Source organism: Nymphalis io, chromosome 25, assembly GCF_905147045.1.
Source record: "Nymphalis io chromosome 25, ilAglIoxx1.1, whole genome shotgun sequence".
Lineage (NCBI taxonomy): Eukaryota > Metazoa > Arthropoda > Insecta > Lepidoptera > Nymphalidae > Nymphalis > Nymphalis io.
In genome coordinates, this window is record NC_065912.1 from 5,341,094 (window position 1) to 5,368,362 (window position 27,269).

At 39.5% G+C, this 27,269-nt stretch overlaps 1 protein-coding gene across 2 annotated transcripts in view; it reads left to right on the forward strand.

The window, feature by feature from the left end:
* The window catches only part of LOC126778086 (lateral signaling target protein 2 homolog), a 77,591-nt gene that overhangs the window by 47,811 nt on the left and 2,511 nt on the right, over nucleotides 1-27,269 (forward strand). Inside the window, exons 3-13 of one of the 2 annotated variants that reach the window (XM_050501451.1) lie at nucleotides 5,102-5,239; nucleotides 6,414-6,604; nucleotides 12,670-12,817; nucleotides 14,147-14,252; nucleotides 14,770-14,928; nucleotides 15,456-15,558; nucleotides 16,075-17,625; nucleotides 18,352-18,444; nucleotides 19,316-19,512; nucleotides 25,761-25,983; nucleotides 26,745-26,845. In XM_050501451.1, the coding sequence (XP_050357408.1) occupies nucleotides 5,102-5,239; nucleotides 6,414-6,604; nucleotides 12,670-12,817; nucleotides 14,147-14,252; nucleotides 14,770-14,928; nucleotides 15,456-15,558; nucleotides 16,075-17,625; nucleotides 18,352-18,444; nucleotides 19,316-19,512; nucleotides 25,761-25,983; nucleotides 26,745-26,845 (3,010 nt within the window). The remainder of the gene's footprint in view (nucleotides 1-5,101; nucleotides 5,240-6,413; nucleotides 6,605-12,669; nucleotides 12,818-14,146; nucleotides 14,253-14,769; nucleotides 14,929-15,455; nucleotides 15,559-16,074; nucleotides 17,626-18,351; nucleotides 18,445-19,315; nucleotides 19,513-25,760; nucleotides 25,984-26,744; nucleotides 26,846-27,269) is intronic. The other variant, XM_050501452.1, reaches the window with a different exon arrangement.

Genomic DNA, 27,269 nt, shown 5'->3' on the forward strand with positions numbered 1-27,269 from the left:
CGGCAATTTTCTGTCAATAACAAAAAAATCGGGAAAAAAAAAACAAAAATTTGTATTAATTTTTTTTTATTATGAAGAAAGAAAAGTTTAATCTGTATATATTGCCCTTTTATTTGAAATAAAATATGCTTAAGACAGATTTTGTTCATTTTCATCTCAAACCATTTAAACATTTTTGTTTTCTGTTTTTACTTTCATATATTTTTTATGATTTAACTATTTATGACAATGTAAGTGGTTTGGGTTGTATATTTTATTTAATAATACTTACATTTGAATAGTTATTTTCTCTTTTAAAACAAATAAATACACTAGGTTTGTTTGGAATGGTTTTAACGTAATAAGATTGAATGGATTTAGATTCGTTGTGTGTTGATCCGTGCATACACTCGCATCTCTTATTAGTCAGGCTTCAATAAACAGGCTTATAAATTATATATAAGCTAGGGTTGCCCTATATCCTATTTCTATATAAGATTATGATCGTTTTAACTGATATCTCATATTTTAATAAATTAATATAAGTATATAGTGGCCAGAGTCGTATACCAAGTTAAAGAATTTAACCAGGAAGTCAATATTTTCGTCTTCAATAAGTTTGAGTACCTCTATGTGAACATTATCCGGTCCGGTTGATTTTCCCGTTTTAGCTTTTTTAAGAGCGTTAGTGACTTCATTTTTCAGGAAAGGATATCCCTCATTTGGGTCACAATTTACAGCTATGCTTCGAAAATCATGAAAGATGAAATGTATTGTTCCCATAGGTGTTTTTTCCTGATATATCTAATATGGGAATATTATTTTCGTCCGTAAGTTGGTGAGTGGTCTTTTTGTGTCCTACCAAAGATTTTATTTCCTTATGCAGGTTAAATGCATCATGTTTAGCATAAAGGTCCTCCACAAAATCACACTTGCACTGATACCAAGCATCTCTAGCATAATGAACGTTTTTAAATTGAAATTCTTGATCTTCTAATTTTATTTCTTGTATTGGTAGCCTTGAAGATAACATTTGATAATGTCAGTATAAACAATTTATCGCTACTTTTATCATAAAATAAAATAATTTGTTTAATTTTGTCTTCGTTTTTTAAAGTTGGTCCTCTTTCGTAGGAGAAATTAAACGTGAAAATAAGATCTCTTTATTCATACAATATAGATATCTTTACTTACATACTCGGTGATTATTTATGTAATTTATATAATTTTTACACGTACTATGCGGATCGATGGCCCCGGATTCATTACCGGACATAATTTTATTGTTCCATATTTGAAGAAAAACTTCTTTAGACGCGAACTGAATAAAACTTCAAGGATTGACTGCAACGTTATGTAATGCTATAATTATATATCGTTTCTGATGCAGAAAGGTTTCACTTCTATCACGTGTGTTGAGATTCATGCACTTTATTTTTTTTTGCATCTAATCCTCATTCTATTTAAGTATTTATTGGATTGTGAATTGTAAATTTTAAAAATGTAATACATCGATTTTTTTATAATTTATACAACACACGAACACTTGTTTCTTGTTTTGTAATTATGTTGACTTTGATTATTAATAAAGATACTTATAAACTATTATATTAAATATTTAAATTAGAATGTACAGAATTGAATATAGAAAACCGATATTGTTCAGACACGCATGACGTTACGTAAGCTTTATCGCGCTAAATGAGCTAATGACATACAATATGCAGTTGTTAAATAATCTTTATCTCGGGGAGTGCATTGTCCACACGTGTGTATTAATATTTCATTACAGTGTATCGCTATCTTAACGTGTATTTGAATACATTATTTTGTAACACAAGATAACCTTTTATAACACTTTCAACTAGGTATTTTAATAGTGTACTACTGGTCGCTCATTGGTCGATATTCGATAGTAAGTTATTGCTAATAAAAATGATAATTGTAGTTGTATAAAAAATATGGTACATTGTTTTCAATTACCATTCATATTTGGTTAGGAACAAATTCGATTACAAAACTGTAATGGACGTTATCTGCTACGAAGCTTATACATGGGTTTTTTCATGCAATAATTTTCGAGTTATTTGAAGAATACGAAGGATAGGAAAAACGAAGCTTAGCATGACGAAAGTAAAGATATTCTCGTTAAAATAAGAATGTCTAAGAAAATGTTATTAAGTTAAGTTTGCATATGCGTTGACATCAGTATTATTAAAGTACATTTAGATTTGCTTAATTTTACTTAATATAATGTATTTGTATCACATATTAGCTACCTACTCCCCACATAAACTTTAACTATGCAAAATATCACACTTCTGCGTGCGCGCAGATATATTTAAAAAAAAAAAAACTTTAAATTGGAGACATGGTTTCGTGGATCGACTCAAACGAAGATGGGTGGGTTAAACGAAATGTAAATAAGCTCTCAGTTTTGATCGCTTAGATGTAAAGGAACACAGAGGAAACCGATATCCAGTACTCGCACTAAAGCAGCGTTGTAGAATAAGCTACAAACATTTTTAATAGGTAGAGGCTTCGGCCTATTTCTAAAGGCTTGTATGCCCTTTCCATTTGTTGTGTCATTATCTACTGTATTGTTTCAATATTAAAAATATATAATTTTATAAAAAATATTGTAGTTTAAAGTTGTAATGCATCACACAATGCACATTTCTTATCGTCATAGTAACGATTTTTACGATTTGTTTTACGACGCTTTATGTAACGTTGTGTTTTGTTTTAAGTTTATTATAATTATTTTATTTTAATTACTTTCTTTATTATAAGTAGATGGGACAATATAGCAAGAATACCTAAAATAATTTTGTAAAACACTACTATAATCGTAATTAATTGGCGAGGCACCTCGAGAACACCTTTGCCTGGTGGTAGGGCTTTGTGCGGGCCCGTGTCTGTGTGGGTACCACTCACTTATCAGATAATCTGTCTTAGTTTTGTTGCGTTCTGGTTTGAAGGGTGAGTTTTCAAGGTTGGTGGCGCATTGGCGATGTAAGAATGGTTATTATTTCTTACAGTGCCAATGTGAATGGTTGTAAACACATACCATCGGATGGCCCGTATGCCTTTTCTTTTTTTTTTGTCGCTGGAAAAACGCATTACGCGTTTTCCCAACGGGAACAGTGGGGGGGGGGGGTATGTGGGGCTCGCCGATGACCGAGGCGCGAGTGCGCCCCGAACAACGGAATACCCACCAAAAAACCAGCGGTACCCTTTCCGTCATAAAAAGGAGCGCCACGGGATCGCTTGCGCATGCTACCACGACGCTCTGACGGGCGGCCTGCCTATACAGGCCTCCATTCTCTGGGGGGATTACCAGGGTACTGAGAACCCCCCTAGTCTTGGCGACGCCTATTGTGGCGGAGGGAAAAGGTGCGCATAGCGCCTCATTCTTCTCCCCGGTCTTCTTCGGCGGAGCAGGTTTTCAGCGGCGTCCTCTTCCCGCTCCCGCTCCGCGGCCTCCTTCTTCGACATCACATTTTCATAGAAGGAGACCAGTTCCGACCAGCACTCCTCGCTTCCGAGCATCGCGTTAATGATGCTCGGTAAGGTGAGGTTTCCGCCGACAACTGCCGCCAGGGAATGCCTCTGGGGCCCCCACGCGGCACACTCCGTCAGGGTGTGTTGCGCCGTGTCGATTGGAGCACCACACTCGGGGTAGGAAGGTGACATTTCCCGCGGTGCTATCTTGTGCAGGTACTTACCGAAGCAGCCGTGTCCGGTAAGTACCTGCGTCAACCTAAACGAGAGCGTGCCTCGTTTTCTTTTGACCCAGCGACTCAAGTGGGGACGTACCGCCTCCACTGTTGCCAGGCCCGCTGTGGGGGATCCCAGATCCTCTTCCCATCGGGCTATCAGGGCTTGCTGGGCTAGAGCCCTGATCCGCCCGACATCCGCTGACCCTGGACGGTCGCCGCGCTGTCGCGCCTCGGCCCGGAAGTGGTACAGCACCTCCGCCTGGAGTTCTCAGGGCGGATCGCCCGCTGTCCAAGACACCGTACGATACCCTCTTATCGCTCTTACCGCTATGGCCCTCTGCGACCTCCGTAGGAGGGCCCGGTTGTGAGCAGTGAGCGCATCGACCCATATCGGGGCACCGTACAGTGCCATCGACCTCACTACACCGGCATAGAGGCGCCGACATAGCGATCCCGGTCCTCCCACGTTGGGTAGGAGGTGACTCAAGACGGCAGCTGTGTTGACGAGCTTCGGGCCGAGTTGCACGAAGTGCTGCCTAAAGCTTCATCGCCCGTCCAGGATCAGGCCCAGATACTTCATCTGGGCTTGCACCTTGATCACCGTCCCCCGGACGGTGATACTCGCCCCCCGAGGGGGGCCTCTCTGTGGACCTTGGACGAGGAGAGCCTCCGTTTTAGATATGGAGACTCAGGCAGGCCCGTATGCCTGTCTGCATACCTATTTATAAAAAAGTGGACGAAAAACTAATGTAGCTTGTAATTCATGTATTTAAATGCGAATATACCAATTTAATTTAATACCTATAAAATGTATTAGTCTCTATAAGCCTTGATGTGAGATTGTGCGATGTTGTCGCTAACAAATGATTACGTCGTCAGAATAGTTCGCTTGAGCAATTTTGAACTGTCCTGCATCAGTGACTATAGCGCAACTGAGTAACATTTTCCATGTCCATTGTGAAATATAAACCCGCCCCGTATAGCACAAATAGTAATTATCATCACTTGCATCCAAGTACAGAAATAAACTTTGAGTAATTATTCAAGGTTTACTATTTTCCCTTAATTTCATATTTCCGTCTATTATACACAAATAATTTTAATATGTATGTATATATAACGTTAAGCTAGAAAACATTTCTCAATTAAGTGGTGAATGATTGTATAATAGTATGTTCTGTAAACCTAATTTTTTCATTAATTAAATAAAAAACTTAGCTTAAAAATAAAACTACGTAGCAGAAATCTCTTCTATATACAAGTTTTAACATTAAATTTACCATTAAGTAACTTATCTCAACTAATCTTATTAAGACAGACTTGAAATATTTAAAATAAATTGTGTATCCATTCAATTTAGTGCCTTAATAGTTCTTACTAAGATATCCATTTGTTTCCAGGACAGAGTTCTCAACATCACAAGTCAGATCATGGACCAAGTGCTGGGCGACGAGAGGGTCGCAAGAGGTTTTCGGGTCAAGTTCCCGGAGGACGTCCTTCAAGATAATTTGGCTGGACAATTGTGGTTTGGTGCAGAGGTTCGTAGCTATTTGTATTATTTATTAGATTATATATTTTAATTCATTCCAACACTATTTAAGATCCGCGACGATCCAGTAGTTATAGAATGTATCTCATGGTTGTTAAGCGGGGTTACAAGATTCAAGACAGGGAGGGTTTTGGCTGATTACTCAGATTTCAAGTATTTGTTCTGTGTTCATAATGTATCCCATGGTCGGTGATGAAGGGAAACGTGAGAAAATACACTAGTTACAGAAATTTCTGCCACATTTATCCAAGGGGACATTTACTGATTCCGAACGCATTTTAAATTCCCTAATAGCTTAACCTTATTCAGACTACTTCTGTGTTAAAGTTTAAGGTTCGATCTTGACCCTATTAGCTGTTGTATTCACTTCCAGTAAAAGTTTTATTCCTAGTTCGAAGAGAAAATGTATATATTATTTACACAGAGATATATGGTACTTAATATTTATTTAACCTTGTACGCTTCTCATTGTCATATTTCATATATAATGGCTTCTATATTATCAAAGTTGTGACGAAGATAATTATATTAAAGTAACAAACAAGCACTCACTCGTAAAATAATAAATAATTGCTACAGGCGTCATGGGTTTGAAGTTTGAAAGACGCGTTTGCCGGGTTGCGGTTGACGGGCCGTTGGCGTGGTTGGTAGATACTTGCCTTTCACGCTCTAAGCTGTGGTTTCGATTCCCACCCAGAACAGACATTTGTGTGCATAAACATATCTGTTTTGTTGTCTGGACATCTGTTTGTCCTCAGTCTGGGTGTAATTATCTATATAAGTATGTATTTACAAAAGAAAAGTAGTATATGTAGTATATCAGTTTGTTAACTGTTTGTTCAATAGCAAAAAAGTTATTTAAACTGTTGGATTATCAATTAATAATTAAATAAACTATACATATAAGCAAAGAAAAACGGTCATATTATTAGATTATTTTTATGAATGGCTGGCTAGTAATAATAGAATCTGTCAATTTAAAATATATGGTTTTCCTTCTTCTACAGTCTTATTAAATTATTTTATATGGTGAATATAAAATTAACATTACATTTGTAACGTAGTCGCTGCTCATATTTTCCCTAACGTCCTATATAAAAACTAAGAATAAAACCTTTATGTTATTTGAAAAAAATGAAATAAAAATGTGTAAAAATTTCCAGTGCCTGGCAGCAGGTTCGTCGATAATGAGCCGCGAGGAAGAATCGGCTGCGATGAGACCTCTAGCGAAAGCGTTGACACGCAGCCTGGAGACCGTCAGATCTCTGTTACGTGAACAGTGCCTGCGACCCCGTGGCCTCGCTCTGCAAGACCATGATGATATGCTACACGAGAGCCTGAGGATATTTGACAGGTGAACTATTTTAAAACCACGGTTTTGCTCCATTTGCTTTGCATCGCTCCTGGCTATAGCAATATTTTGACTAGGATATGCTATGAGATAATCTTGATAAAAGATTAATATTGGAACCGAATCAAATCAAATACTATATTCAAGTATAGTCAATTGTTGCATCGTTTTACAAGTCTATCTTATTAGTTCAATATAAAGACATTACCGGTTCGAATGTAGATTCTACCAATAATAATATCGGCAAGTAACAAACTAGACTCATTTGAATTCGTTGTACTGATAATATTAATGAATATTGCTTTTTAAAATATTTTCTCAGTAAATGAACGGATTTCAAGTCCTCGCTTTTATATTCTGGTCATGAGTGCTCAAAATGCATAATACAAATACGTATGATTTATTTAAACATGTGTTTATCACTATTATATTTATGTTATCATAAGTTTAAAAGTTTTTCAATATTTTCTAAGTAATATGGGTGTTGCATATGAAACGGAATGTAGATGATGTTTAAAGTTTTAACTTTAAATGCTGTAACTTTTTGCGTAATTATTTTTGCATATATTTATACTAGTTTTCACTCGCGGCTATGCCCTGCTGCTTATGCTGAGAGCGGATGGGGGCAAGTGTTCGGTGGCATATTTTTTAAGTGAAGATATGACGGGCCGGTTGGAGTAGTTGGTAGATACTTCGATTCGCCTTTCGGACGTCGTTGAGCGAGGTTGTGTTTCTTACTGCGATAAGATTGTTCGAATTGATGAATAAACGGCATCTGGCTTTGTAAACTGGTTTTGTTATCTCTAATGCGACACATATGGACATTCTTGCTTGGTATATGGACTTTTGTTTCGCGTATTGATTGGTTTTGTTGTTTTGAATTAGGTCTTTATAGACCTTGTTTTTTGTTATAGTTGGTTGTTTTTTTTTTTGGGTCGTTCGATTTCGACTTTTGTTTGTTGTTTTCGGCAATGGATGTCGACACTGAGGTGTCGTCAGATGCCTTGGTTAGACGAAAGCGACCTTATGGCCTATCAATTTTTAATTCCGACTCCGATACGGAGACTGAGTCGAGGTTGACTGCGAAGAGCAATTCTGCTATTCGCGGCAAAACGTCGTCTAAGGGGCGTGGTAGTGGCCTCGCTCGGGCTAAGGCAGAGCTGAAGGCAAAAGCCGCCGAGGCAAAGGAAGAGGCTTTTGAGGGCTCGCTCCGAAGTCGGGCATTCAAAAAGGACTTGCCTAAAATAGTGCTGGACACTGAAGAATCTACTTCATCAGAGGCTCAAGTAGAGGATCCCTCTAAGATGGGTGCGGAAGAGCTGCGTGCGAAGGCTGGCCGCAATGCGGCACTTATTCTGGAGATTGCCCAGAAGTCCAGCAATTTAAAAGGTGGCTTCATCAAGAAGTTGAAGGAATCGGCAGCTTCTCTCCAGAGCATTGTGGATGCTCTGGCTTTAAGAACCGAGGCGGAGGAAACCCGTCGGCTTCGCACCGACAATAGCCGTCTCCGTAAGGAATTAGAGGGCCTTAGGTCAGAACTGAAGGCCCATCGCCGCGAGTTTAACGAAATAAAAACCACGATGGCAGCCACAAATGGGTCGGCGAGTAATTTAAGTGACTTGCAGGTTGTGGAGTAGCTCAAAGCCTCGATTATTTCGTCAATCGGGGTTATGCTTAACGTTCAGCTAGCAGGGATTGAGGAGCGCCTCCCCCCTGCAAAGATTCTTCGTCCACCTCTAGCGGCGGATAAAAGGCCTGCTGTGATGCAGAATACAGCACCAACCTACGCACAGGCGGTTCACCTGGCCCCACTGCTGAAACCCGCACCGGCACCTAAGCAGGTGACTCCAGCCGCAACGCAGGTATCGATCGTTGCCCCATCGAGCGCTATGATTGTGCCGGAAAGGAATCCGCCACAAGTGGTCCAGGAGACGTCCTGGTCCAGTGGTGAAAAAGGGAAAGAAGGGGAAGAAAACTGTTACTCCGGCAGAAGTCACCGCCTCAGCCACACCGACAGTGTCCAAGGTGCCACAGGTGGTCAAACCTAAGCTGGCAGCCCCTCGCACGGCTGCAGTAATCGTCACATTGAAGCCGGAGGCGCAGGAAATGGGCGTGACTTACGCCCACATCCTGGAGCGGGCCGAGCAAAGCGTTAAGCTCCAGGATCTAGGGATCTGCGGTGGACTCAAGGTCAGAAGGTCGGCAACGGGAGCAAGGGTCTTGGAACTCCCGAAGGCACAAACAGAGCAAGCGGAGAAGCTAGCCGAGAAGTTCCGCACTGTGCAGGATGGAGTGGCCAACGTTGTGCGGCCTGTGAAGCGGGTGGACCTCAAGGTGACGGGTCTCGATGACTCCGTCACAAAAGAGAAGGTGGTGGCCGCAGTAGCACGCGCAGGGGACTGCTCCCTAGAGGAGGTTAGGTGTGGGGATATGCAACGTGGTCCCGGTTATATGGGGATGGTCCGGGTGACGTGCCCCATTACAGCAGCGAAAAGGCTGTCCGAAGCTGGTCGCCTTCTGGTTGGGTGGAGCTCGGCCAAGGTGTGCGTGCTGGAGCAGCGCCCTTTGCGCTGCTTCAAAAGCATGGGCCCTGGTCACACTAAGGCGCTCTGCCCATCTAAGGCGGAACGAGGGGGACTTTGTTACCGGTGTGGTGTCGAAGGCCACACCAGAAAGTTGTGCTGCGCTGTATGCACAGATGCCGGTAGGCCTTCGTGATGCCCTAGAGCACCTAGGAGGGAGGCTTCGGGAACTGTTCGACGAGTGTCTTTCTAGTGGGCAGTTTCCGAAGCTGTGGAAGGAAGGAAAGTTGGTCCTGTTGCCGAAGGAGGGGCGCCCACTAAGCTTTTCCTCGGCATACAGGCCAATTGTGCTGCTGAATGAGACGGGCAAACTCTTCGAGAAGATTGTCGCTGCCCGTCTTGTTCAGCACCTCGAGGAGGTGGGACCGGGTCTTTCAGAGGCTCAGTTCGGGTTCAGGGTGGGTCGATCAACTAATAATATAACTATATATTCCTTTCGGGACAATAAGGGAGGCGCTTCGATATCACGGGGTGCCTTCCTATCTCAGAAGGCTGTTGGGGGCACACCTCCAGGATCGGGTGGTCCTCTGGGAGGGGGGCGATAGGCGACTTGTCCGGCGTCGAGTAGGCTGCGGCGTTCCACAGGGGTCGGTTCTCGGCCCAATCCTGTGGAACGTTGGCTTTGACGGGCTCCTGCGGGCACCCGTCCTTCCCGGGATGGGGGTGCTGTGCTACGCGGACGACACCCTCATCACGGCGACGGGACGTATTTTTCAGGAGGCAGCCCGCCTGGCTGAGGTCGGAGTGTCGCTCACGATGGATCGAATCAGGATGCTGGGCTTGAGGGTCTCTGTAACAAAAACGGAGGCCCTCCTATTCCACGGTCCACGTCGAGGTCCCCCTCGAGGAGCGTCTATCACCGTCCAGGGATCGGTGATTAAGGTACAGGCCCAGATGAGGTATCTGGGCCTGATTCTGGATGGAAGATGGAGCTTCGGGCAGCATTTTGTCCAACTCAGCCCGAAGCTCATCAACGCCGCTGCCGTTGCCTTGGGCCGCCTTCTACCCAACGTAGGAGGGCCGGAAACACCTTGCTGGCGATTATACGCTGGTGTGGTGCGCTCCATGGCGCTGTACGGTGCACCCATCTAGGTGGACGCTCTCACTGCTCGTAACAAGCCTCTTCTTCGGAGACCACAGAGAGTCATAGCGGTGAGAGCGATACGTGGTTACCGTACAGTGTCATGGAAGGCAGCGACACTTCTCGCGAGCGATCCGCCTTCGGAACTCCAGGCAGAGGTGCTTGTGGAAGTGTACCGGTTCCAGGTGGAAGTGAGGTCGAGTGGCGACCGTCCAGGATTGGCGGAGGTGGAGCGAGTCAGGGCTCTAGCCCAGCGAGCCTTAATTCGTGGGAGGAGGACCTGGGGTCCCCCTCGGCAGGCCTGGCGACAGTGGAGGTGGTCCGTCCCCACTTGAGTCGCTGGGTGGAACGGAGTCACGGCACACTCACATTCAGGCTGACGCAGGTACTTACCGGGCACGGTTGCTTCGGTAGGTATCTGCACCGGATAGCGAGGCGGGAGGTCACTTCCTCCTGCCACGAGTGCGGCGCGCCTTCGGACACGGCGCGTCACATCCTGATTGAGTGTGCTGCATGGGGGCCTCAGCGCCATTACCTGGCGGCCATTGTAGGCGGAGACCTCTCGCGGCTGAGCGTGATAAGCGCCATGATCGGTAGCGAGAGGGGCTAGAAGGAGATGGTCTCTTTCTGCGAAAACGTCATGTCGCAGAAGGAGGCCGCGGAGCGGGAGCGTGAGAACAGTGCTTCCGCTGACCCGCTTTGCCGAAGAAGACCGGGGAGAAGACGTCGGCGCTATGCAAACGTTCCCCTCCCGCCGTAAATGTCGCCGGGGCTAGGGGGTCTCTGTAACCCGAGAACCCCTTAAAATCTGGAGGCCTGCAGAGGCGGGCCTTCCGTCGGGACGTCACGGTAGTATGCGCAAGCTATCCCGTGGCGTCCCCCGAAAAGACGGTGTGGGTATCGCTGGTTTTTTGGTGGGTATTCCGGCGCCTTCAGCGGTGGCGAGCCCCACATATCCCCCCACTTCAAGTGGGGGAAACGCGTAAATGCGTTTTTCCAGCGGAAAAAAAAAGTGCGATTAAACATACATACTATGTGTTATGGATGGATCACACTTTCGCGACATAGAGAAGCGAAAGTGATCGCGATATCGCTTTAATTCGATTGGTCACTTGTGTGGTTATGATTACAGTTTATCATCTATAGGCAACCAAAGGAGCCGTAAAGACAAACAAATAATTTTTGAATTTGATTTGACGCGATATCATTGGTCGAGATCTGATCTGGATTGGATTTGGGAATAAAATTAAAGTGGATATTAGTAGTTAATTTGAGTAGTGTTTTATTATACATCATCAACCCTTCGTCGTCCACTGCTGGACATAGGCCTCTCCAAGGACACGCCACTGAGCTCGATCCTCAGCTCTCAATATCCATCCGCTGCCAGCCACTTTGCGAATATCGTCACTCCACCTAGCCGGAGGGCGTCTTACGCTACGTTTGCCAAGGCGTGGTCTCCACTCCAGAACACGTCTACTCCAACGTATGTCGGTTCTGCGACATATGTGTCTAGTCGACGAGCTGACGAGCCGGTTGGCGTGGTTGGTAGAAACTTGCCTTTCACGCCGAAGGTTGTGTGTTCGATTTCCACCCAGGACAGACATTTGTGTGCATGACCATGTCTGTTTGTCCTGAGTCTGGGTGTAATTATCTATATAAGTATGTATTTACAAAAGAAAAATAGTATATGTAGTATATCAGTTGTCTGGTTTCCATAGTACAAGCTCTGCTTAGTTTGGGATCAGATGGCCGTGTTTGAATAATGTCCCAGGATATATAAATTCTTCACTAAACATCTAAAGCTTTGTCTATTAAAAGATTAATCCAAATGCATTTAGTCCTTTTTAGTGAAAGATACAGAGTAACAAAGAGTCATTCATCTATCGTTACAAACTTTCGCGGTTATAATATTAATGAGATAATCATTTAAGATACTTCTCATAATTTATAGAACGTAATTAAAAAAAAGAGGAAATATAACGGTATTATAATTTATTTGTTTGCTTGAACAAATTAAATATATATAAATATAAATGTTATGTAATATTTAATATCAAGCTATGACTCACAGAGATGGAACATTTAACGCAGGTGAAACAGTAGTAAAAGAAATTTCAGCCTTTTCTATTATGTTATATTATAAGTTAGGTATTATAATCTTGTTTGTCTTAAACCGCCTCATTCTTCTAGAAGCAAAGTCTAGCAAGAATCCCGCGTAATGCGGGGCGCCCCGCATCTATCATCAGGTTTTAAATGCGACAAAGATGTGGGTAAAGGCCGCAGATCTTCGCTTCGAAAAAGATTTCAGCTTTATATACATATAAGATTATTATTCAAAGACTTCATCGATGTGTGATATACGTGGTGTGAGAGTTTGATTAAAGGTATGGTTTTCGTATTTCCAGACTGTTCGCCGAGTTCGAACTGTGCTACGTCAGTGCCATGGTGAATGTGAAGACGCCACACGAGTTCGAAGCTCAGCAGTTGATTTGTGTTCTGTTCTCCGAAAGTCTTCGTCGAGCGTTGAAACTCAATCTACTTACACAAGAACAGGTGTGTTATTATTATTTTAATTCAATTTTATTGTATTTTTTTCAATTTATTTTAGGAAGCTACCTGATGGTAAGTGGTGACCTTCGCTTATAGAGGGTGGAACTGTAAGAAATATAAACAGCTTTTTACAAATTCAATACTCAGCTAAATCATACATGCAGCTACAGGGTCGAAGATGTTATGTACCATGTGCTGTGATCATACTGACTCAATCGCCATATAAACTTCTTAAAGTCTTCGTCGTAGCTTATAAGCCAAAAATCACAAGGTCATGATTTTCAGTAACAATGCGGAAAATGCCAATGTTTATATTCCCGTGCCTCGGCAAGCATGTTAAGCCTTTAGTCCTGCGCTTGAAAGCTTTCCCTTCGTGTCAGATTTGATGCCCATTTGTGCATTATATGTCCCGGGGAGTGTGCTAGTTTTGAACGGTGGCCGAAAACAGTCAAAAGGACATAGCTGACCCGTGCCCACTTCGTTGGGCGGCAAGCATTGATTGTGGCTCGGTTAGTACTTAGTGCTATGATTTATTTCCTGACTGCAAAAAGTCGCGTTGGCCGATAATTAATAAAATTGTCTTGCGTATTTGATATTTTAAATTATCTCCAAAACTGCAACCAAAAACATACTGTAAAAAACGAATTTTATCTTAATAAAATTTCCTTGGTGGTAAAGCAATTTATTTTTAAATAGATTGACGTTTTATAAAAAAAATCGTCTAATAGAAATATCGCTCGATATTGATAAGATTACGACACGTTCGCGATTCCATACCTATGTCGTATTATCTCTTTAACCATTCGTCCAAATTAAATGCAGTAAAAGCGAAAAGACTTGTTTTAAGCACTTGAGACGATAAGTTTACTTATTTTAATAAGAATTCATCATTGTGGATAATATGACCAATAAACATGACCTAATGATTTAAATATTATTTTTTTTAATATAAAAATCTACTTTTTGTGACTTAAATATAAAAGTTAGACATATGCTGTCGCTGACTTTTTTGTAGGCATTATCAAGCTCTACAACTTTTCTCTAGAACTTAATCATACATCTCTCATCGTTAAGGCAGCGTTCGTAAGAAACGTTTTCTTTCGACCGTTTTTCTCCGACTTACTTGGCAAATCCGACTACCACGAAAGTCTTTTTATTTTTCGGGTTAATATATAGCCTATGACACTCACAAATAATGTGTCTTTCTATCGGTAAAAGAATTTTCAAAATCGGTTCAGTAGATCCAGAGACCCGTACAACCTCACAAACTTTACCTCTTTATAATATTAGTATAGATGTAAAAAATAATAATATAATTGTAATGTATTCCAGGTGGATTCGTACGACCCAGCCCTAATGTTCGCTGTACCTCGACTAGCGATTGTTAGCGGCCTACTTATCTACTCTACCGGCCCTTTGAGTATAGACAAACAGCCAGGTGACTATTGTTGCTATATATATTATTAAAGGGAAACTATTTTCGCTTGTGATAGGAGTATGATTTGAAGGTCGAATTTGAATATAAGAAAAAGTTTTAAGCTTGCATGTTGCAAGTGCGTGCAAAATATTAATCATTACTTTTAAATTTAATAGTCATAAAATGTGTTCTTTGAAGGCTTTGTTATTAATAAATAACTATTTCTAACTACTACGTTTTAAATTACTTGTATTGTCGTGTGTCATCAAAACCAATTTTTTTTAATATCACATCTTATTCTTGAGGAAGTTAGTTGATAATCTATTACCATAATTCTTCCTTCTCCTTCGTATTGACTTTTATCCTTACTTAAAAACGTTGTTTAACGGGTGTTAAGTTAATACTGATTTCTCTTTTTCTATCGTAATTGATTTGACATTCAAAAGAAAGAGACACAACATTTTTAACTAACCACCCCATAAACAATATTTATAGGTAAAGCTGTTAATTTAAAATCGATTAACTCGTTAATTTTCAGAAGAAATGTCAGATATGTTTCGACCGTTCCGCCATCTCTTGCACAAGATCAAGTCTCTTCTCTGGACGTTAGATAGAAGAGAATTAATGGCTTTGGAGAAATTGCTTTGTTCCAACGAGGATATATCTAATTTGGCGAATTTGGACTTATCACCTGGTGGTAAGTTGTATGGCAACATTAAAATATCTATTTTTATTATGTTATAGACAGACGAGCAAATGGGCTCTAGACATTGGCGATGTAAGAAATATTAACCATTTATTATATCGCTAATGCGCCACCAACCTTGGGAACGAAGATATTATGTCTCTTGTGTCTGTGATTACACTGGCTCACTCACCCTTCAAACCGGAACGCAACAATACTAAGTATTGCTGTTTAGCGGTAGAATATCTGATGAGTGGGTGGTGCCTACCCAGACGGGCTTGCACAAAGCCCTACCACCAAGATCAAAACAATTTACTAAATTTCTGAAGGAGGGATTGAACTCAATTATTGATGTTAAGAATTGGGATTAATTTATATATAACGCTAAACGTAACTATTTCGTAACAATTTATTTTGTGTATTTTATAGTTTAGGTTTTTTATTACCAAAGGTATATAGATATATATATATATATATATATATATATATATATATAGATTGACAAATAAGTTAAAACTTTTTTTTTTTAATTAAAATAGCGCAAGATTCTCCCGAAGATTCCTATTACCCAGACATAGGCGAGTTCGTTTCAAAGTTTTATGAGGACCACGCATCGTGTAGAGATTTATACTCGCGTCAAAGGTAAATAGTACATTTCGCTTATATATTTATAATAATAATGTCCTCCAGACCGATTTCGGCCATGGCGGCCAATCTCAAGAGAGATTAGCCAGCTACGCAGGAGATATTATAATGCACAAGCGTGTGCACAAACACAGGTGCACTCTCTATTCCCTAACTCTCATAATCCGATGGGATGACAATCCGACACGACCGGAAAGAGTGCAAGGGTAGGACCAACGGCATTACGTGCTTTCCGAGGCAAGGAAAGTGAACATACTTCTACCTATTCAATTCCGGGCTGCTACTGAGAATTTTTTGACAGAAAAACCCAATAAATTTTTATTGGCCCGACCCGGGAATTGAACCCAGGACCTTCGGGTTTGCGGCCTTACATCAAGCCACTAGACCAACGAGACAGTTAAACGCTTGTATATACATATATAGTAAAAACAAATCTTAAATTTATGATCTTTTATGACTTAAATAAAAAAAAAATCGGTGAATTTGATGTTTTTATAATAGTCTTTGTTTCAGCTCTAGCGAACCTACGATAACAGACGCCGATTACCTCCCAGGCAATATTGAAGTAATGACACCAATCATAGATGGTCTTAAGCGTCTAACGGGAGACGACGAATCTGAGAGAGAATCAGAAATTGACACCGACGGACAAATCGAAAGGCAATCGATAGACACAACCAGCACAGACACATTCCAAACAAACGAAAGCAGGGAGTTCGATAAAACAAGAAAGACCAGTAGAGCGGAAACCGATATGTCGTCACTGAGAAATCTATCGACAAACGGCCTCATGATGTTCGACCCACTCGTCATCAACGCGGTCTCAGCTTCGACGTCTGGTGAACCATCGTCGTCGAATCGACAGATACCAGATCAAGAACTGGTCACATCACTAAACGAGCAAGTTACAGAAATAGCTGATCGATTATCGTCAATCGTTAGTGACGTAGATATATTGGATCACCAAACGCACTCGTTCTCGACCAATGATGTGCCTAAATTGATATCGACTGACAGTTCGGAAGACTTTAGTTTCACAGGACCGAGAAATGACCAAATGAGCTGTTTGCCCTCTACTAGTCATGGTTACTTGATACCAAACGCGATCAGCCAGGAACCGGTCGTTCTAGCGTCATTGTCGCATAATAATTCAGCAGTTTTCAATCAAGAGGAGGAGAATAATTTAAATCGTGTAATATTAAGCTCAGACGCTCCGTTAATAATGCCAAGTATTGACGCTGACATTGTAAATATAGATATGGCGATCGCTAGTGTCAGTCTCAGCGTTATATTACTAGACGAAGAGTACAACCAAGAATATAAGCCTAACTATGAAAATGATAATAATGAATCGGAAAGTAAGAGCTATTCTGAGAAAATATCCGCCGAAAAGGAAGAAAGAGTTAAGTTTATGCTCGGTTACGAAAGCGATCATGAATCCCCGGTCGATTCGGGCGTCAGCACAGAGAATACTAGCCTGGACAGATCGCCAGACACAGACCAGAATAAGGACATCAAAGAGAACCACTTCATGCAACAGAACAGGGTACTAAAGAGTCCAATCGAAGAGAGTATAGAAGAGAAAGAGACCAACACTCTAGAAAGTTCCTTTTCAGATGTAAGAGAGGACGTTGTAAATATAAATTACGTAGAAGATGTTACCCAGAAGAACGAAGCCGGCTCGTCTCGTATAGAAAGTGTAAATATTGATAGGTTAAGCGACGAAGGGTTAAACGAAGCGACGAATGTAAATAGTAGTATACAGAATTGGGGTGCGAATAACCCCCAGGAAGAATTTAGGACGATAGAAGATGTTATTACAGAGTTAAGAAGACATAGAGAATCCGATAAGAAAATTAGTGCGCTAGTTGAAGACAATAAAACAAATGATGTACCGAATTGTAGTCAGAGTGCGTCGTCGCGCAGGAAAAGTAGAAAATCTGACGTGAAAAGTAAAAAGAAGAAAAAAACGTGGTCGGCGCGGAATGTTATATTGAATAATCGCTCAATACAAAGTCAAAATACTCAGCTGAGATTGAATTTAGACCATTTCGTCGATGATAGGTAAGTTTCGAATGATCATAACTTGAATAGTTAAAGAAAATTACTTAAGTATGACTTAAGTTTTGCATCTGAGGAATAGTAATATAGGTAATCAAATTTTACAAATAATATATTACAGTACAAAAATTGATCAAAATTAATATAAAAGAAAGTGTTATTTTTCTTTCTTTATCCATTCTCATATTATAAAGAGAAGAAATTTAATCTTTTGTATGTTTGTTTGTAATTGATAAACAAGAAATCTACTTAACCGATTTTTATATTTTATTTCCTTATAGAAAGCTACATTATCAGAATTTATCATAAGATATATTGTATTTAAAAAATCATAGAGAACGAGAATTGCAATAATGTAACCAAACGTATCAATTTTGTTCCTTTAATAGTTATTATTAGCGTAAAAAAGATAATTATTCAAAACGAAAGAAGTCAAGGTGGGCCGCTAGTATTAAATACTAGGAAATTACAATAGAAAGGTACAGATGAATCTGATACTGTGTTGTCACCTCTGCTCATAGACATCGTAATAAGAAATATTTTTAATACCGTATTGAAAGTGTAAGACTGCCATCCATGAAAACAAAGGATTTGTGTATTGTTTATAATATCTATATAATACCTCAAACTAAAACATATCAATTGGAAGCGACGCCCTGCAGCAAGTGATAATTTAATGATGGAGGAATAGTGTATTGTTTATTATATAAGCGCGTCCGTGTGTTCCAGCGCGCCGACCGAGTGCGCGGACGACGAACAGATCGCGCTGGCGCTGCAGGCGCAGGAGCTCGCCGCGCGGCAGCACGCGAGGCAGAAGTTCAAGTGCGTCTCACCGGCTCGATTATATCTTTGTTTTTGGGACAGCAATGTCTTGCATCACCTACTCATCTGGGGTCGGCGTGAGAAGCGCTTGACAGGGTTTCGTCGGCACCTGCCTTCCTTTCACAACTCGTTCCTACTTTTTGGATGTATTGTTTCCTCGCTACTAATCCGCCATGTAAACTTACATGATCTAATGCTCGACACGACACCGATAGTATTCTAAGAAATAATTCGTTTTTCTTATTGCTCTTTTTGTGACGTAAAAGACGCAAGCGTCTTCTAGTGTAACTTACCGATGGCCATCAGCCTATTGCGAAGAACTTCGATCGAATATTGCATAAGACTCTTCTTTTGAAACCATCAATTATGAAAAATACCCTTTATCATAGCATATAAAAAAAAAGCCGAGATGGCCCTGTGGTAAGAACGCGTGAATCTTAACCGATGATCGTGGGTTCAAACCCGGGCAAGCACCACTGAATTTTCATGTGATTAATTTGTGATTATAATTCATCTCGTGCTTTACGGTGAAGGAAAACATCCTGCATGTGTCTAATTAGACACATGCAGGTTTCCTCACGATGTTCCTCAGAATTCACATGTGGCAGAACTTTAGTGAAATTTCACTGAAGTTCTGCCACATGTGAATTCTACCAATCCGCATTGGAGCAGCGTGGTGGAATAAGCTCCAAACCTTCTCCTCAAAAAGAGGAGAGGAGGCCTTTAGCCCAGCAGTGGGACATTCACAGGCTGTTACGGTTACGGTATAGTATATCTATGGGTTGAGGTCCTCTAGTAAGCGTAATAAGTATTCTACTCGTGTTGGAGTATATAATATAAATAGGATAATATTATTTTTTATTTTGCATAGATCGAGCCAAGATCTCATTCACCGGCTGTTCGTGTGCATCGCGGGTGTCGCCGACCAGCTCCAGACGAACTTCGCAGCGGACCTCCGCAACATACTGAAGGCCGTGTTCCTGTTGAACCAGACCATAGAACTGCCGGAGACCAAGACGGAGGACACGATAGAGTATCAGCCCACCGAGGACCAAGTCATACAGAACGGTGAGAACAGAGATTTTAAGAAAATATCAATACTTTACATTAGATAATAAATTATAGGATATAATATTTATTTATAATTAAGAATTGTAACAATTTCATCTTCATAATCACGTGAATTTTCTAATACTAACTATAACAAAGGGTACAACTTAACTTTAAACAAAATTATAATATTCTACGGCAATATCTTTATAATTAAATACATATTTGTTCTGCTATCGATATAATAACAACGTTTAGTCGAGTCGAGGAAGCGCCGAGCGTAACATGTGTATACGGATTGCCTCCTAGTTTTTTATTTAAAATAATCAGTAAAGTAATATATTACATTAAAAAATTATGTTTAACTATTAGTTTGAGAAATATAAAGCAAGAATTAAACCATAGTGAACAAAAACAGTACAATTGAAAGTGATATAAACTATTAACAAAAATTTAAAATATAACGTGTAGTTAATAAGTGCAATCAGTGCAGGACGCGTGAGTGTGTCATCGCCGGCAAAGGTCATTGACCGCGCGCTGTGCTAAAGCGCAACGATTGAATGTTTGCTAAGACATTGTAATTATACCTACGGAGTCAATAATAACAAAAAAGATGCCTAAATGTGTTACGTGTGGAAAATTTATGGCTGTAGGAGATGGCGCTTCTTGCTGCAAATGCAGGGCTTTAAACCATCTTGCTTGTATTGGGTTATCAGAGAAATCAAAAGTACCTATTAATTGGACATGTATGGATTGTAAGTCAAAAACTTCAAGGAGAAATAGCGACGATACCCCCGCAAAATGTAATACCTTACGAGACGTTAGGCAGCCAGCTTCGAACATGGACGTTTTTATGTCTCCCAGTAATACAGTGTCAGAGCAATCAACTATTATAAGCGAATTGAAAAGTATTAAAGAAGAGTTGTATGCTACTCGTAATGAGCTGAAAGAATTTAGGAATGAAATGGCATGTATATCGTCTAGTATAATAGTATGTAATGAAAGAATAGATGGGATCGAGAACAGATTGGAATGCTTAGAAAAACGACTCGAAACTCATAGTATCAACAACGATGAATCCCTGAAAGCAACAGTAGACCAGCTCAAAGCAGACTTTAATGAGAGGGAACAAGATTTATTACTTAATGACATCGATATCACCGGCATTCCGGAAAGCAAAGGTGAAAATCCTTATCATATTGTGATGCTCATAGCCGCAAAACTCAGCGTTAAAATCGATGAACAAGATATCACGCGGGCAGAGCGTATAGGACCTATACACGGTTCAAAAGAAGGAGAAAACGCAACGCGCCCAATTGTAGTGAGATTATCGAGGAAGACTCTACGAGATGACATACTACGAGCGGCACGTATCCGGCGTGGTGCAGACACAGCAGATATGAATATTCCAGGCAATCCTAGAAAATTTTACGTCAATGAACGCCTGACAAAAACTAACAGGCAATTATTCAAAAAGACGCGAATTGCGGCTAAAACGTCTAAGTGGAAATTTATCTGGACACGAGAAGGAAGAATATATACAAGACAAAACGAAGGTAAACCGAGTATCAGAATCAAATCCGAATCAGATATACTTCGTATTTTTAGGATTGATCAAGTTTGATCCGATGTTGCGTTTAAATTACATATTAACTTCGTTTTTATCGATAACTCTTTTCATACTTTTACTTTTCGTGTTTTTATTTGTCTTATGTTTACTTTTATTATTATTATTAATAAATGCACATTCACTCTATGTATATTTAAAACTGCACTATACTCGTGTAATCATAATAACCATAACAATAGGAAAGACGACAAATATGCTTATTTATATTATTATACCCACAATTATTATATCAAGAAGATCTAAGTTATTGAATTATTGTATGAACAAGGGCATGTTAACTACTCAAATTATAAACAAATTTAAATTCTTATATATTTATGTTTGGGGAACAGGTAGCAAGGCAGCAATCACATGACGGAATATTTAAGACTTAGTTTGCTCAATGTTAGATCACTCAACACGGGACGAGATGAACTCTTAGTTTCTATAGAAAAGCATTCGCCTGATGTATTGGCCATAAACGAAACCTGGATTAGAGAAGGAGACGACATATCTCTGCTGCAAATACCAGGGTATATTTTTAAACATATACCCAGATCTACAGGGAAAAGAGGAGGTGGTGTTGGTTTTTATATTAAAAAAAAAATCAGGACTCACATCATACAACATCCGAAAACGTCTCTAGAACAAATGTGGATTGAGTTACAACACAAAGGGCTTCGCTTAGCCATCGGGACTGTCTATAGGCCGGAAACACAAAATATTGGAAACTCTATAGAAGAATTAAGTGAAACTTTGAGCTCCCTGTCAGCGTACAGTTTTCAATGTCTCTTAACTGATTTTAATATTGACCTTTTAAATAGTAGTTCAAACGACACAAAAGAATTTTTAAGGTCCTTAGATCAACAAAATTACACACAGTTAGTTCAGGAGCCTACGAGAATAACTATGACATCAGCAACACTTTTAGATTTAATAATAACAGACACCCCAATGCTGTGTACAAAAATTGAAGTAATTCACAATCCTTGCTTAAGTGACCATGCCTTAATACTAGCAGACTTTGACATAAAAAAACAAAAAGATGGGGTAAAATCAATTACCAAAAGATGTTTTAATGATATAGACGAGGAAGAATTTGGGGAAGATTTGAAAAATATTTCATGGAATAAAATCAAAGAATCTGAAAGCATCAATGAGATGGTAGCAAAGTTTAATTGTGAAATATTAAATTTATTTGATAAACACGCACCGGTTAAAGTCATAAAAATAAAAAACAATTCTTATCCATGGATTACCGAGGTTATTAAAATAATGATGGAAAAAAGGGATGAGGCGCTAAAAAAAGCCCATAATAGTAAAAATGATGCAAGTTGGTCATATTATAAAATGTTCAAAAATTTTACCAATGCAAGTATAAAAAGAGAAAAAAAAGCTTATATAAATTTCTATGTGAATAAAAATGCCAATAGACCAGTTCTAATGTGGCAACATTTTAAGAAAATTTCTCCCTTAGGCAAGGGCAATTCAGGTTGTATACCACCTCATTTGCAAGAACCAGACAAAATTAACGATTTTTTTATGACATTGCCAGGCAATGAAATCACAGATTTAAAGACACTAGCTCAATTCACAACGAATCGAGACTCGAACACCGAATTTTTCATAAAAGAATGCTCGAAAGAGCAAGTACTTAACATAATAAACAACATCTCTTCAAATGCAATTGGGCATGATAACATTTCAATAACTATGATAAAATTAACCTTGCCTGTTACGCTTGATATTATTACCTATATCATTAATCAATCTATCAAAACACACACGTTTCCAGACTCATGGAAAATAGCAAAAGTAATACCTTTACCAAAAATCACATCAGTAGAAAACTATAAAGATCTAAGACCCATCAGCATTCTTCCGGTTATGTCAAAAATTATAGAAAAAATCGTATGTATGCAACTAACAACCTACTTGGAAACACATAACATACTTCCAGAACATCAATCTGGCTTTAGAAAAGCTCATGGAACGGCCGCTGCGTTATCAGCAGTAACAGATGATATTCTTTCGGCATCAGATAATGGTAACGGAAGTATACTCGTTTTATTAGATTTTTCAAGAGCTTTTGATTGTATAAATATTGAACTTATGTTGGCAAAATTATATTACTATGGAATATCACACAATGCCTGTAAATGGTTCATGTCTTTTTTAAAGGGAAGAAAACAGTATGTTTCTATAGAAAGTTCTGAACAAAAGGAACCGCTGATTTCGCACATTAAATCTAACACACGTGGAACCCCCCAAGGATCAAGTCTAAGCCCAATCCTTTTTATCATATATACAGTGGATTTAAGTCGCGAGTTAAATAGCTGTAAGATACATCAGTACGCAGATGATACTCAGGTATATCTACACTTTGATCCAAAAAATACAAACATTTCAGTAAATTTTATAAATAATGATTTAGAACATATATCTCAGTGGTCGGAAAAAAATAATTTAGTTCTTAATGCGAATAAATCAAAATATATGGTACTGGGCAGCAAACATCAACGTGAATGCATTAAGGGACACAACTTACAGATCAAAATAGGCAATGAATCTTTAGAACAAGTAAAAGTTGCTAAAAATCTTGGTCTATACGTTGACGAAAATCTCAGATTTATAGAACATCTAAATCTGAAAATAAAAAATGCTTTTTATAAATTAAAAGTTCTATATAGTTTGAGACCTTTCATGTCGGAGAAAGTGAGAGTTACCCTGGTTGAGTCACTTATTTTATCGATTTTTAATTACTGTGACACAGTGTATGGTCCCAGATTATTGAAGGAGACCGAAAAAGCTGTACAAAGAGTTCAAAATGCTTGCACTAGGTTTTGTTTTGACGTTCCTAAGAGATCACATGTAGCTCCTTTCATTAATTGTCACAATATTTTAAACATGAAATCACGTAGGAAGCTTCATCTAGCAGTATCTTTACATAAAATTGTACGGAGCAAAAAGCCAAATTACTTATATCAAAAGCTTGACTGGCTAGAGAATAGAAGAGATAGGAGTGTCCGAGAAAATGAGAAGATTAAACTATTAATTCCTAAACATAAGACAGTAGGATTTAAAGGTTCTTTCAAATATGCTGCAGCAAAAATTTGGAATAACCTACCACCTCCCTTACGTGAATGTCATTTTTCAATTGTAATTTTAAAAAAATGCCTTAAAGAATATTACCTTCGTCTACAAGTAGAAGTGGCTACGTAACAAAAACTTTACAAATTAATGCGAATGAAGCAAAATATGAAAGAATAGAATCCTAAAAACTTGGACTTCTCTTTATTTTTATTTAGTCATAGTTTCAATTGTCCTAGCCATGACGTACACATAGAGTTATGGTTGTTATGATGCGAAGATGTGCGTGCGTGTATTAAGTTTTTGGTTGTTCTATTAATGTTCAGCTTTAAAATGTAGTTATTGACCTGGAGAAATTGCTTATTTACTTCTTTTTGTGCTATATAATTATGTCACTGGTTTTTCTTTTACTTGCTTTTATATCAGTTTTTGTTTTTTTTTTTTTTTTGATTTCATTATATTTTAATATGATACGGAACGGTGCGGCGCTCTCAACTAAATCAACATAATATAGAAGGAGCAAGCTGAAAATCAGCGCTGGGCATAGCACAGCACATAGCTGAGCTTGCAACCAATTGCGATACGGTCGTCAATGAAAAAGAGTGGTAAATTAGAAAAATGTGTCCAGTATGAATAATTTGTATCTCATAAAAATATGTACATTTTTTCTTAAGAGTTACTTTGTAATGTACGACCTATCTGAAGCAATAAATTATTATTATTATTATTATTATTATTATTTACTAGTGGTAGGGCTTTATGCAAGCTCGTCTGGGTAGGTACCACCCACTCATCAGATATTCTACCGCAAAACAGCAGTACTTGGCATTGTTGTGTTCAGGCTTGAAGGGTAAGCGAGCCAGTGTAATTACAGGCACAAGGGACATAAAATCTTAGTTCCCAAGGTTGGTGGCGCATTGGTGATGTAAGCGATGGTTACCATTTCTTACAATGCCAATGTCTATGGGTGTTGGTGACCACTTACCATTAGGTGACCCATATGCTCGTCCGCCTTCCTATTCTATATAAAAAAAAAAAACGTTTAGGCGTTTAGGTATTTATATTTCCATTCTAAAAAAAGGAATAGATAAATGATATATAGATGAATAGAATAAGCAAACCTTAGATTTATATATTCAATGCGATGTGCAAATTATGCAATACAAACAGTTTTTAATATAACTTACCACATGACTACTTATATACAAATTACTTCCATAAACGCGATAACAGCTATGTCGACATTCATGACGCAATTTTTTCTCAATCACAGAATCCCTTTACAAGATCGTACATTACTTTTTACTTATTTATTTATGTTATAACTTTATCATATGTATTTTTTGAATGTAATATAATATATATTAATATTATAAATGCGCAAATAACTGTGTTTGTTACGCTATCATGGCCAAACCAATGAACCGATTTTGATGAAATTTAGAATGAAGTAAGCTTCAATCTTTCGATGTCAAACAGACCCCCACCCCCACCCTTGACAGATCGGCGAAGACGCGGGCTCGCTAACTTATTGAATATATAATAATTATTATCATCTTTCTTACAGGTAGTTCCTTTGATAGCGTTTATTCAGCGGAAGAAGTATACGCTGATAGTAATTCCGATTCGACCGCATCTGAACCGAATTCACGGCTCGCTCGAAGGAACACGATGAACGCAACGACAATCAACGAACAGCAACAGGCAACAACGACTGAGGCGAGGAGGAAGTCTGTTGATAACAGCAGCAACCTGCAGGCGTCGGTGTCGACAGGAGATCTCACTTACACGTATGTTAGACAAACAATTTAAATACACTGTAAAAATAAATAAAGTAAGCGCAATTAAAGTTCATTTTAAGTGAAAACAATCCGTATTACTGGTGGTAGAGCTTTGTGCAAGCTCGTCTTGGTAGGTACCACCCACTCATTATATATTCTAACCGCAAAACAGCAGTACTTGGTATTGTTGTGTTCCGGTTTGAAGGGTGAGTGAGACAGTGTAATTACAGGCACAAGGGACATAACATCTTAGTTCCCAAGGTTGGTGGCGCATTAGTGATGTAAGCGATGGTTAACATTTCTTACATGCCAATGTCTATGGACGTTGGTGACCATTTACCATCAGGTGGTCCATATGCTCGTTCGCCTTCCTATTCTATAAAAAAAAAATTACGGCAAACACGTTTCTCTAAAATGTAATATATAAAACAGCTCACATAAGTCTTGCTTTAGAAGGAACTAACTATTTGAATATCTAACTCCCTCTTTTATATATGTAAAATAAACTTTATTGTAGGTATCAAAAGTAGTTCCAATTCCATCTTGCTAATAATATGGATAAACGAAAAACGTTTTGTTAATCTTTGATATCAAAGAGTTTATCCACTCCCTATTTTTAAATTAATATAGCTATTTGCGAGTTACCAAAATCGAAACAATCATTTTTTTCTTCTCGCTCAAGTCCATTTATCTTTCTTGCACGTTAAATATATAATAATAATAATTACACGTGAAATAAATGCTGAGTGTTACCCCCCCCCCCCCCCCAGCCGCGCGCCGGAGTGGGTGCCCGACATCGCGGCGCCGGCCTGCATGCGCTGCCTCGCGCACTTCACCGCCTTCCGCCGGCGGCACCACTGCCGGAACTGCGGTGAGTCACGCCGCTACTGTTCACCACTGGCTCCGGCCTGACTGACCTTTTAGGCTTCAATTAATGACACGCTAATTTAGATTGCCGGCGTAGAAATGCCCCGGTAGTGGGGAAGCCTACGCAAACATATATCTCTAATAGTCTCTTTGATTTACTGAGCACCTTGGTTTATTACTGACTAGATTTTGAGGCTTCCATCCAACTCCTGGGTTCGAAACCGAGAGTCGGGCCAGTTAAAATTGTGTGGTTTACACTGGTCGTATCGAAACGTAAGGGACGTCGAAAGGAGTCAGAAAGACAATAAAATAACTATTATATGTACGAGATATATTTGTAAGCATCTTATGAATTACTTTAAAGTGCCTACTTCTCATTCATTTTGTTCATCGTAAAGTGTCCTGTGTACTGTATCATAAGATAATAG